The 13,334-nt window shown below is 41.0% G+C and overlaps 1 protein-coding gene across 1 annotated transcript in view; it reads right to left on the bottom strand.

The window, feature by feature from the left end:
• Positions 1-382: 382 nt before the first annotated feature.
• LOC117270347 (gamma-aminobutyric acid receptor subunit rho-2-like) overlaps positions 383-13,334 on the bottom strand; it is a 42,338-nt gene continuing 29,386 nt past the window's right edge. Inside the window, exons 7-9 of the mRNA XM_033647882.2 lie at positions 10,373-10,525; positions 6,851-7,059; positions 383-6,755 (exon numbers count right to left, since the gene is read on the bottom strand). Of these exons, the coding sequence (XP_033503773.1) occupies positions 6,441-6,755; positions 6,851-7,059; positions 10,373-10,525 (677 nt within the window). The 3' untranslated portion in view covers positions 383-6,440. The remainder of the gene's footprint in view (positions 6,756-6,850; positions 7,060-10,372; positions 10,526-13,334) is intronic.

A 13,334-nucleotide genomic window follows, 5' to 3' on the forward strand; every position in this document is an offset into this window, starting at 1 on the left:
TAAATCTGTGTATTTTATTTATTGTTTTTTACATTCAGTTCAATAACATTTTGAAAGTCTAGAGGACCCATGATTTTTTTCCCCCATTTATTTTAGCGGAGGGCTTAACTGGAAGTTAGCCACTAGCTGGCGCAGTCTCTAGTGCACATGCTCCATGGGCCCCACAATGCAGAAGATGTGGATAATTTTACACCCAGGAAGACAAACTTTTTGGGCTTCCTGCACCACTGGGCAACTTTCACTGTATCCACTTTTCTTCACACATCCATGCCCCAGAATCACGGATAGGCTCTGAATATTACATACAGCTCCCTTGAATTCTGTAGACTGGTGGTCAGATATTCTGTATCTTCAAAGCTGTAAATCAGGACACATTTCAATGTGTGAAAGAAAGTCTTTATTTATGAAATTTGCTCTGAAAGCATTACATTCTGAACATTTTCTGAAGATGAAGGTAGAAGTGATGTTGGTTTGGAAGCTGATGGATCTGCAAACGTGCTTGTCTTTCTTGTTTTGGTTTTGTTCTGAGAAACCATCCGACTTGCTGTAATCATGTTTCATTCCAAATGATATGCACCATTAAAACAAATAAATAAATAAAAATCACATTTAATTTTGGCAAATGATTGCTGCCATGAAGCTAAAGCGCATTACTAGTTACAGAAAAGATAATAAATAAGGGTGAGACCTTGGCTTTTAAAGAGCAGTTTGACATTTTTCGAAATGTCCCTTTTCTCTGTCTTGCTGATAGTTCGATGAGAAGATCAATATGCCTCTCATATCTGTGCAATAGAGCTACAGAGCCAAGAGGTGATTAGACCAGCTTGGCAACAAAGACTGGAAGCAGGGGGACACAGACAGCCTAGCACGGCTCCTGACCTGTGTATAACCACACATTTGTTTGCCAAGTCTAATAGCTCTGCTGTTGTTCTCTGCTTTCCTTGACTGGTTCACTTCTGATTGGTTAGGGTAAAACTAATTAAAGAAACCCCCCTCACAAACAGAAGCAGCATATGAACACAATGTCAAGCTGAATTAAATCAATTAAACCAGATGGACAGGCTGTCTCTTCCATTTTTCTTTCTTAAGCCTCTTTCACACAGAGCGCGATTTTCACGGCGCCCACCGTGGGGTAGGGCGCAGAGCAAGCGGAGAGCAAGGCGCGCAAGACAGGATTTGGGGGAGTACAGGCTCGTTCAGGAGCTACAGCTCCATGGTGACCGCTTCCGGGTCTACTTCAGGCTCTTCTCTGCTATTGGACGAGCTGAGGTGTCGTCACAGCGTGTTGTGGTGAAATTAAAAATTTTTCAACTCGAGCGCAGGCTGGCGGCGCACAGATGCCGCGGCATGCGCCCTCTCGGGCGCCACTCAGCTCGGCAGCAGAGCAGTACGCTCTTGTGCAGCAGTAGCACATACACAATGAATGGGTTCGTCGGTGGAGGTCTGCGCTTTGCGCGCTCTGTGTGAAAAGGGCTTTACACAGTAGTGTACACTTGGGTTCAATTGGGTAAGTCATAAGAATACCGCTGCTGAGCAATGACAACATTGGCATCTCGAAGACATCTAGGCTAACAATTTAGCAAGTTAGAAAGCAGGGAAAACTATGCAGGATGCAAAGGCAGATTGACAAAGAAAAAGATACAGGCCCACAGGAAGTGTGCCAGGCTTTGAAGCTTATTTTCATAGTGGCCAAACTGTGTAACTACAACTTCTGGGACTGTTACATGATGCTTTTGGGCCCAAAAGACTTTTTCCCATTGACTTCCATTGTGAAAGAGATGTCTGTAAATCAGTGGATACATTTGTTGAGCGCTATTACCCACGCAAAATGACTTGTTTGTTTCACTTTTAGGATTTAATCATTTCAGTCTGATAACATTTTGAAAGTCTATAAGAGCTGCACAATTAAATAATCTTATCCCAATCCCAGTTCGAGGAGCGCTAAATCATGAGTGCAGTCTCCAGTGAGCTTGCACTATTGGTTCCAGGATGCAGCAGATCTGGATAATTTTATACCCGGGAAGACAAGCTTTTTTGGCTTCATGCACCACTGAGTAGCTTACATAGAAATGAACTGCCTCCAACACTGCATCCATTTTTTTTATTACACCTAACTTGTCAAATACAGCTGCTTTGTTGATGATTTTGGCGTCACATACTGACATACAGAGGCATCTTTTTACGGCGGTATGATACACATTGGGCATCAGACATCTGTAAATCAGAGGATACATTTTTCTGAGCATCACTACCCTTGTGGCATGACTTGTTTCACTAGCGGAATTTGATCCATTTGGTCTAATAACATTTTGAAAGTCTAGAAGAGCTGTACAATTAAATCATATATACTGACTTTAATTAGTGGAGGGCTAAATTAGAAGTTAGCCACTATTGTGCTTGTTCTATGGGCTGGGTAGTGCAAACTTTTTTGGCTTCATTCACCATTGAACAACTTTCATAGGAATGAACAGGGCCCCACCTCCAACGCTGAATCCAGTTTTCTATACACAATACATCCATGACTAGATGAGGCCATTAGGAGTATTAACCTTGTCGTCATACAAAAACATATATTAACATACCATCCACAGAAAAATAAACTGCCATGGCCTCTGCCATTTCTGAAAATGTAAGCAAACATGTCACAATTTGTGAACTCTGAGCTTTGATTTCCACTTCCGAGGTTGTGAATACTACAAGAGAGGAGTGTTCTTATGGACTCTTGTTGTTAACACGGTAAATACGACCCCTTTGAAGGCAGTATATAATGCAAATACATGAAACTGATAATATATTTTCTCATCTAACTCTTAGCAAAGTCAATAAGCTCATTTCTCAAAATGTCAAACTAGTCCTTTAAAAAGTGGACATTTTTAAAGGTAGAATCTGCTTTTACGACACTAACTTGTAAACCAGTATTGTGGAATGAAACTGCAGCACTTGTGATGATTGAAATCACACATCACAGCATAGCCAGCGGAGGAATAGCTTCTACTGTAGCTTAGCTACTATTTACCACCATGATTAAATGCTGGAATGGATGCAATTCTGCTTTGAGAGACCCAAAAATAACTATGCAGTCACTCACAGTACTGAAACAAACAAATGAAAAAAAGATTCAGCCATTAAATCCTGTTGGTGTATAAAAAAATGTTCACTTAAGGCGGTTCAAGTTGGTTACATCACTGATAAAGCTTTCCATGTTGTTAAGTCCTTTCTGAGAAATATACATCTAGAAAGATACAGTATCTGCAGCATGCATCAAGCAGTTTCTGTACAAGCCCTGTTTCGTGCATCTTTGCCAACTTAAGGTATAATGGCACATGGATCCATTGCTGCACTAAAAATAAATAAATGAAGAAGTCAAATAAATCAAAATAAATTAAAATCCCAGTGAATGAACTTTAAATACATAAATAAATAAAGACTTTGCTCAGCAACAATGGTGTGTGGTGCTTTGAAACCCATACAGTAGCATCATCCTGTTTAGTCCAGGCTTTATGGGTTGCTTCAGTCTGGTTAATGCAGTAGTCCATGAGTAATACAGGGCAGCAGCATTTACTGTCACTTTAACTGAAATGCTGTCGCTGTAGTAGGAGCGCCATTAAGGGAAGAAAGCCTGGTATTTAGCTCACTTACTGCCTCATTAGCCATCTGCTCTGGACACATTTAGTTATGTGACTCAGTCAGATCCAAAGGTTACAGAGGCAATAGCAGCCAAATTATCTGCTCTTATTAGTTTGACAGTTTGATCATGAAGATAGAGAGCTTCAGAGGAGAGAGTGGTATTTAGGGAAGTCTGGGCGGGGGCTGGTTGCACAAAGATTTGAATATGGCTCAGATCTGAGAGTCCAACTTCAGATGGATATATAAGTTCTTCAGATGTGCAAAGCTTTCTTAACAATCTGAAAGCTCTGCCAATCAATGTATTCATAACACTTCATGAAACAGATATTTTTCTCCTTTTTCAGAGATAAAAAGAGATTAAAGCATATGCTGTGTTGCCAAAAAACCACATGAATGATGTTGCTCCATTTCTGCTGGATATGTAAATAGGCAGCTGTTAGCCAAAACCAACTTTATAAGGTGGCAAGACGTCCATGACTTGTGTTCAGCTTGCTGTGAAGATCAATGTAGCATTGTTCCAGAACTGTGAATTACCGCCCACTTCTCGATTGTTTTTGGCAAAACAAATAGATCTAGTGTTGTGCTCACTGACAGCTGTTTCCCCTGTTGACAAAACAATTGCTCATTCTGAGTTCTGTGGGTGGGATTAAGAATGGGAATCTTCCTACATAGCTAGCTACCTAGATACAATCATGAAAAACAGCGGCAGCCAGTGTGGATGAGATGGGCGCAGCTGTACAGGATGTTGTAAGACTTACAGAAAGAACAACTCTTAAATCAGCAAATTTCTTCACATCATAAAAATGTTGCAAAAACATTAAACTAAAACTTTAGTGATGAGTGTAGCTGAGAAACATATTTCAGTGGAAAGGCATGGGAAAATAGTGTTAATGCTGAAGTTAATAGGGACCTTTTATGCTCATGTTCAGGTTTATACTTGTATTTTTGGTTTACATGCTTTAATGTGCAAAAAAACACAGGCCAGTCCTGGCCCGGGCCATCGCCAAGGAGGGCTTCAACACCATCAGCAAAGGCTGCGGATCCGCCGCGGAGTCATGATGGTAGTAGAAACCGTCATCAATGAGCTGAAAAATCCAATGAGCTGACAGTGTTTTCCTCATACTGTCTATGCAGGAAAACCTGTATTCACCCTCTGTTTGAAACAATTCATTATAGTGCCTGTCTCTTTAAGTTCACCTCCTAAAAAAGCCCAAATTGCTCTGATTGGTCAGCATTTCTGGGTCTTCCATGTCTTGACATCTCTGCCAAGCCCCCAGGTAAACACTGTTTACATCAGGAAAGAGACATGTAAATCAGTGGATACATTTTTTTGAGCTCCGCAACCATTGCAAAATGACTTGTTTCACTATTAGGAAGTCATCCAGTCAGTCCAATTACATTTTGTAAGTCTACATGAGCCACACGATTTAATTGTTTTACACCCATTAAAGTTAGTGGAGCACTAAACCAGAAGTTAGTCGCTCAGCAGGTAAAAGTCTCACTTGGCCCCTAGCTGCAGAAGATCTGAGTATTTTCATACTGTGTTTGGCATGACACACCACCGTTCAAATTCCATAGGAATAAACAGGACCCTGCCTCCAGTGCTGTATCCAGTTCTTTTTATACAAAAATTGAGGAGAAATTAACAACAGTGGCAACCAAGATTACATTTTTCTTTGACGTCTGCATATAGCTACATGTAGTAGCGTATCTGCAGCCGGAGAATCAGTGTAACAAAAGTAGAATGGCACTTTCTACTATGAAAAATCACCAGTTAAAGCTTCTAAATCAAAATTTCAAAAACTGGACATGTTCCAGCAGGAATATGTACCAAAATAGGGGCAACCAAAATTACATGTTTCATGACATTAGCATGTAGCTATATGTAGCAGTGTACTTCAGCCGGGAAATCACTGTAACAGCGTATAACGGCACTTTCTACTGTGAAGAATCACCAACAAAACTTCTAAAGATCCAGGACATATTCCAGCAGGAATATGATCCAAAATCAGGGAGAATGTACAACATTCCTGATGTTAGCATATAGCTACATGTAGCAGTGTAGGCAAGGTAATGTTAACACTTGCAGTAGCGTGCCTGAAGCAGATGACCATATGAAGTAACCCATCACGAGCTGACCTCAGCCCTTCATTTAAAACTTTGGCCAGGTTTAATGTGAACATCTGACACTGTAACACTATATATATATATATATATATATATATATGTATGACAGAAAATAAGGAAAAGCATAATAGGTCCCCTTTAACACAACAGTGATATCGAAATAATTTTCAAAAAACAAGAGGTTGACTACAAAAGCATAAAAAAATCATGATATCTGGTAGGCAATCACCTCTGTTTTGGGGTGGGCCTTTTATTACTAGGCAGAGCTGCTGAGTCAACACTGATGTTGTTGCCATAGCCTTGGGTATGGTGGATACCTTCTTAGGCTTAAAACCTGTCTGTTTTTATTTTTGTACAACTGGCATTAGACTAGTCTGGAAGCAAAACTTGTGCAACCAGCCCCATGAGGTTGCTGGAGTATGATCGGGGTGAATATGAGCTTGTGATATAATTATGTAAAGGAGGAGAAGCTGTATAAGTGGTCCAGTCCAGCTGTGAAATGTGAACCAGATTTGGAGATATTCACACCCAGAAGCATCTGATATTCTTTAGTTATCCTGCCAAACTTGGTCCACCCCTACATGCAGATGCAGGATGGAAAAAACTGTATCTCTCTTCTCAGGTCAATGAAAAGATTTAGCAGTTTTTTTCTTTCACTGCTACAGTTTAGGCTAAAATGCACACACTCAGCAGTACACACACCAGTAGATCAGGTTAAACAGGATATAAGCACCAGGGAAGATCATGCGAGAGTAGGTGTCAATGGCGTGGGTGTTCTGGATAATCCGGAAGCCGCGGATGCCCTTCTTTTTGGTCCCTGTGGGCTCGTTGTCCAGGGAGAGATGCACCACCATTCGCTCCTGTTTTTCTGACGCATCCTCAGTCGCCATGGAGGCCCTTGTGTAGCCGGCCAGGCTGTTGGCGTCCGCCTCACTGTATGTTCCATCCAGCATCATGGTCCTGGTGTGGGACATGCCGCAGGTGCAGGGGAGTGTCTGGGACTGGGCAAAAGAGAGGAAAGGAATAAAGACTGAGTAAGAAATGAAAAGCACCATTGATGAATGAATGGACAGCCTTTCTGAAAAGGTTTCTGTACCTGTTCCCTGACTTTTTCTCTGAGCTTGCGGTCTTTACCATCCCTCACCGTTGTCAGGTAGTTGACGGCAGCGTATTCAAGCACAGACAGGAAGACAAAGACAAAACTGACCCAGAGGTAAATGTCCACAGCTTTGATGTAGGAGACCCTGGGCATGGAGGCGTTGACTCCAGTGATGATGGTAGACATGGTGAGTACTGTGGTTATACCTAAAGTACACAGAACATACAACCTTGTGTTAAATATGAGGAAAATTCATATCCATGTGATCTCTGTCTGCCCAGTGCAGAGACAGCTTTGAAAATTGTAGGGCAGAGACTGGAAATTGGGGAAAGATAGGAGAAGGAGGTCTCCAGACAAACATTGGGGATCAGATATTGGCCGTTAGCTACACACATTCACAGCTCATTCATGTTTCTATCTGGCTGCTGATTGTCTCTTGTTGTTTGATCCGTACATAAAGAGAAATATAATGCAGCAGTTTATGGTTCTAAAGGGAGTTACAGCCTCAGTGTTGCCAACTTTATGACTTTCTTGCTAATTTTTTAAGATCCCCTTAGTGACTATTACAACAAAATGCACCTAGCCACCAATTTAGTGTCTTTTGGGTCAAACTTTCCTAAACTCCTCAACCTAGAAGACAGTCACCAACCTCAGTGTGCTCTCACATGTCTGTGGCTCTCTGGACCGAGTGGTTTCAGTGAGTGGAAAGAGAGCAGAAGCATGCTCTGTCCTTTAATGCTTTGATTAGCTGTAGAGGTGTTTTAAGATGTTTTTTTTTTTTGTTTTTTTTTTTTAAATTTTCTATGCCATCTGTTTAGCCCTGCTTCCACGCATTACGCTAAGCGGGACTAACTATGTCTTGACCCCAGCTCTATACTTAATGCAAACATGAGATTGACATTGATCCTCTAATTTCAGAAAGACAGCAAAAAGACAAAAGAAAGCAACACAAATTCAAATTGCCAGAAAAAAACGTTAGATTTGATTGTCTCTGCAAACCATGGATATGTTACACTTACACATTATTGAGGTTACATACATACATTGAGATTTTGATTAATTGGATCTCAAATCACCACCACTTAATGAAAATTGTTGAATCAGTTAATCATTAATTTAACAGTTTTTAAATGTCCTTTTGTGTTGAATTGATTTGTTTGTCTGTTTTATCTTCACTATGTCTATTTTGTGAGGATTTGGTGCCTATCATGCCCTTATCGTAATGCACTCTTTGCTGTATTTCTTGTATAAGAGGTGTTATAAAAATAAGTTTATTTTTATTAATGTGTAGCTTATAATTTGAAACTTTATGTTTCAACAATACTTAGGCACAAAAACTCTTGGTTACGGTTAGGAAAAGATCATATTTTGGCATAAAATACCCAGTTTTGTGGCACAATCAAAACTGGAAACACAGCGATATCTCAGTAAAAAAAAAAAAAAAGACTGTTTTTGTGGCACTATTCCTGCTGGAAACATAATGATGTCCTGGCACAAATATTTGCTTTTAAAGGGATAGTTCAAAATTTTGGCAAATTCGCCTATTGCTGTAATCCCTATAGTCATATGAGTAGGTACATTACCTTTAATTGTCAGTGCGTGCTGTTCTGAGATCGGTGGAGCAGAGCTGCCCGCTGAAATGGAGGTGAATGGTACAGGTCCCTCTCTCCCTCAAAACTAATCAAATACACCATCAAATGACTCCAAAATGCTCTAGTGGACAACACATGGCTTGCGGATTCCCCAGGCTATGAAATAATAATGTATAATTAAGTAACATTACGACACATGAAGCAAATACTCGGAAATTCTTTCTTGAGTAAACCACTGAGCGGAGTGACACAGTGCACAGCTAAGACAGTGCCGTTGTTATTGCTTGTAGCCTTGCATTTGCGGTATCGTCAGCTGGACACACCAGAAGGTTTGAGGAAAGTTTACAAGTGTTTCTGTAAATCATAGTTTACACATGCATTGTAAAAGGTTGCAGTAACAAGCCGAAGACATGGAGCAGAGTGAAGTTTCACATAGTACCAACCAGTAATACGGACAGGATGAAACAATGGCTATTTGTGCTGGACATCGACCCCCACACGCCTGTGGAAACGGTCCGGAAAATGCTTGTGTGCTCCTGCCATTTTTTACCGGAGGACTACGCTGAAAGGATGGAGCGCAGAAGCTCAGGAATGGTTCAAACGCTTTTCTTGAGAGACACTGCCATACCATCTCTCAGCCCCTGGTTGCTCGGCAGCCTCAGCCTCTCTTCTTGCTCTCTCTTCTTCCAAAACCTGTAACTCTCCCTCTGTATATTCTGGCTTCTTCTCAACAAACTTGTTGTTTTGATGACGGGAGTAACTGCACTAAACATACGCTGTTTGAAATCACTCCGCCCAGCAAGTACTGTATGTCTGGAATGTAGTTCCGGCTGTGCATTTGGCTTCAAAACAAGTCTGTCTCGTAATATTACATTATTATTTCATAGCGTGGTGAATGTGTAAGCTACAAGTTGTCCACAAGAGCGTTTTGGAGTCATTTGATGGTGTATTTGATTAGTCTTGAGGGAGAGAGGGACCTGTACCGTTCACCTCCATTTCAGCGGGCAGCTCTGCTCCACCAATCTCAGAACAGCAGGCACTGACAATTAAAGGTAATATACCTACTCATATGACTATAGGGATTACGGCAATAGGCGAATTTGCCAAAATGTCGAACTATCCCTTTAAGGCCACAAGCCTGGCTGGAAAAGCAGTGATGTCTTGGTTAAAATAAAAAAAATTGTGCCACTATCCAACTGGAAACACAACAATATCTGAGTAGAAATCACTTGCTTTTCCAGGCACTGTTACTGCTGGAAACACAGTGATGTCTCAGTAAAAATTAAACCCCTTTTATGGCACTGTTCTTGTTGGAAATGCAGTCATGTCTCGGTACAAAACAACCGCTTTTTGAGGCACTGTTCTCTCTGGAAATGATGCAGTGTCTCCTAAAAATAATTTGCTTTCCATGGCACCATTTCTGCTGAAAACACACCGCTGATGTCTAAGCATAAACATATGCTTTTAGTGACACAATCCCCACTGGAAAAGCATTGATGTCTCATTAAAAATATAACTTTTTGTGCCACTGTCCTGCTGGAAACACAGATATCTGAATTAAAAAAACTTTTTCTGGCAGTATTCGCAACGGCTGGTTGGCAGGCATCTTGCCTAGCTGACTCACTATCCACTGTCCCCACCACCTCCCAATGACAAAGTCAGCATATATACTATGTCACTTTAGAAAATTTATTATGATAAGTGTGAAACGTGCAAATGTAATTTATCTGTGGTTTGCAGAAAAATACAATGCCAACATTTTCTTCTGGTAACTGGGCTAAAAATGTTGAACTTTCCTTGAACAGTTTGATTCCCTCTGGGGGTCTCCTGTGCTAACTGGGTTATGCTCTCAGGTCACAGTGATGTGCTGTGGACACATATTAAATTTGAACAGGCAGGATGGTCACTGTGTTGCATATCTTCTTACCTAATGAGACTCTAGCAGGGACAGCCCTGCGGTCAATCCAGAAGGACACCCAGGACAGCATGACCATAAGAGTAGCTGGGAAGTAGGTCTGCAGCAGGAAAAAAAAGATGTGCCGCCGCAGAGTGAAGTTGATGTACAGACGGTTGTACCAGCCTGGGGACAGGGAAGAGGTAAAATACAGTGACTGTTTGCAAATTGTTTTATGTGTCTGGAAACAGAAATGATGTGCTAAAATGCCACAATAAATACAGAGCCAGGTGAAATTAACTAATCTGCACAGACATGATAAAAATCTGGATGAGCGTATTAAACCAAACAAACCAATGAACAAACAAAACAGCAGCTGAATACAAGAGATAACTGCATTGGATAGCTACATTATGACAGCAGAGCACTGCAAGGTAATGGCAGAATAACAATGTGAGGGAAATATAAGAAATATTTTTAAAATAGCCCAATGGTGTGTTTTTTTACATCAGTGGTCGACTTCCTCAGTCACAAAAACATTTCTCAGAGGAACAGCTTTTCTCTGGATACAGTGCTAATCTCATTGGTTGAGTAAAACCTCATTGTGCCAAGCCAAACAATTATTTTCAGAGCTTTAACTGAAAGCTGCAGTCAGTTACAGCTTCCAGCTTTTACACTGACTAATGTCCTACCTTTAGTAGAACTATTTTCTACCTTTGGTAACTGTTGTCAGTATAGTCTTCAGATTGTTGGGAGTAACCAGGACATTGTGTCTCTCTGCAAATGTTTGGTTTAAAAGACATTTATCTACATTACACATAATTGTTGAGTGGGGGCTAGGATTGTCACGTTTTATCAAAAATTATCTGTGTGCAACAATTGTGTTGCCCCATTGTCCTATCAGTAAACTAAGCTATTGTCGTAGCCGGGAACCAGACCAATCTGTAAGCTCATGTTTTATTTGGTCGAGCAGAAGAGCCTGGTCTTCCTCCTGTTCGAGCAGTTTTCCTGCTGGCCTGGAAAAGCCAATCATAACTGTTTAACTAATATGGGGCATGTTTGAGATGATGACTAACAACTTATGGAGCCTTTACACATTACGCAAAATGTGTGATGACATTATTTTTGGTTCGTGCACCCTCACCCTGGGGGCAATACACTGAGTGTAAACCTAGCTTAGTAAAGAAGAGTGTTATTGGGGCATTTTGCGAAAACAATCAAGATGGCTGCAGCTGATGTGGAACTTTATGCTGTAGTAGTCCTTTCAAGTTCTGATGGCAAAAACTGCAAAACTCGTTTACAGAAATATTGATGCTACTCCATCATAGCTCACCTCCGCACACTATATCCTGTTTACATTATAGACTGTATGAATAATGGATGTAGCTTCCGTGACATCACCCACTGGTTTGTGGACTCACGTTTTGCCCAACTCCCCTCGAGCTCAGCATTTCAGCCGTGGACATCTTGATGTTTTTTTGGAGCAAGATGTGACCATATTTAGACAAGAGGCTGGAGCTGTGAAGGAGCAAGGGTGGATCTGACTCAGAGACTGTAGCGATGCCTCAGACGGCCTTTCACTTGAGTGGCCCCGTCTTTAAGTATGCGTAACTTTGGGTCTTAATAAAATGTTGACAGATGAGTTATAAAATAATCCACACCACTTGCACTTGTCATTAATGTTGAAATTAGCTATACAGGTACCAGGCTGTAAACATGTTTATTTCTGCTGTAAAGTTGGTCATTTTTAACATGGGGGTCAGTGGGGATTTACTCTGTTTTGGAGCCAGCCTCGAGTGGCCATCCAATAAAGTACAGTTTTTGGCACTTCCAGTACTGGCTTCATTTTTTCACCTTGGAGGTTGGTTGGTTTACATTTTTTTGGTAGCTCAGTGCTACATCACATTTTATTGCTATGATTGGTTGTAGGTCTATCCAATTGTGTTAATTGAGAGGTGCCAGACTAAGGGCAAGGTCACGCATGACTGAATGCAGGCAGGTGACAGGCTATTCTCATGCACTGTTTGTACATTTTCTGACGAAAAGTAATGTACCAAAATTGTATGTAGTCCATGTATTTGGAAGAACTGGGATCATGTGACCAATGCACTGACAGGAGTGGTCCTGTAAGGTGGCAGGTGTGGATGGTGAATGTGTCACAAAACACAGGACTTTCCCCTTGGAGACCGGTTTTAGGAGCCATGACAACTCTGAGTTGTTTTAAGCTATGTCCCCACCATGTTTCTCTTTTCTAAACCTAACCACAATAACTTTACTTGCCTAAACCTAAAGACACCCAACCTTTTCCTAAACCTAGGCAAGAATCAGACAGGAGATCTGCACACACTGTATTAACAGCTCCTGGTAATTTTAACTGTGCAACCTTTGGATCAAGCATGGTCTTTTCCTAAACTTAACCACAGTAACTTTACTTTTCTAAATATGACCTCTGTAACTTAACATTAAGTACGTAACATCATTCATGGGGTGCCAAATTACAGGATCTCATACAAACCGTTGTATGAGAATACGTTGCAGGTGACCAGCACCTGCTAAGGAGATATTTGTGCTAGATGTGACACACACAAAAAGGTAGCTTGCTAGCTGACAAAGAAATGATAGTTAACTTGCTAATAAATACTACAAAAAACAATGTTATTGGTACATTTTCCATTTTCTTACATTTCATGCCTGTCTCCAAACTCCCTGCTAGCCAGGCAGCATCTTTCATGAGGGGCAGTTTGTATTTTTAATGGTCAATATCATACAGTATCAGCTGGTTAGACACCCACAACAATCAATGTGTCTCCACACATACTTCTTTGCTATTTGCTGAGGCTGCGACTTTGCTGGTTAAAGTTCACCAAAGTTGAACTCTATGTGATGTGAAGATGCAATTTGCTTTGCCACCAGCAGCAAATGTTTTGTTTTTGGCCCTATCCTTGTCCTTGACAATGTCAGGCTATTATTGTCCCTTTACAGCGGACATTTTGAC

This window comes from Epinephelus lanceolatus, chromosome 13 (assembly GCF_041903045.1).
Source record: "Epinephelus lanceolatus isolate andai-2023 chromosome 13, ASM4190304v1, whole genome shotgun sequence".
NCBI classification, from domain to species: Eukaryota; Metazoa; Chordata; class Actinopteri; order Perciformes; family Serranidae; genus Epinephelus; species Epinephelus lanceolatus.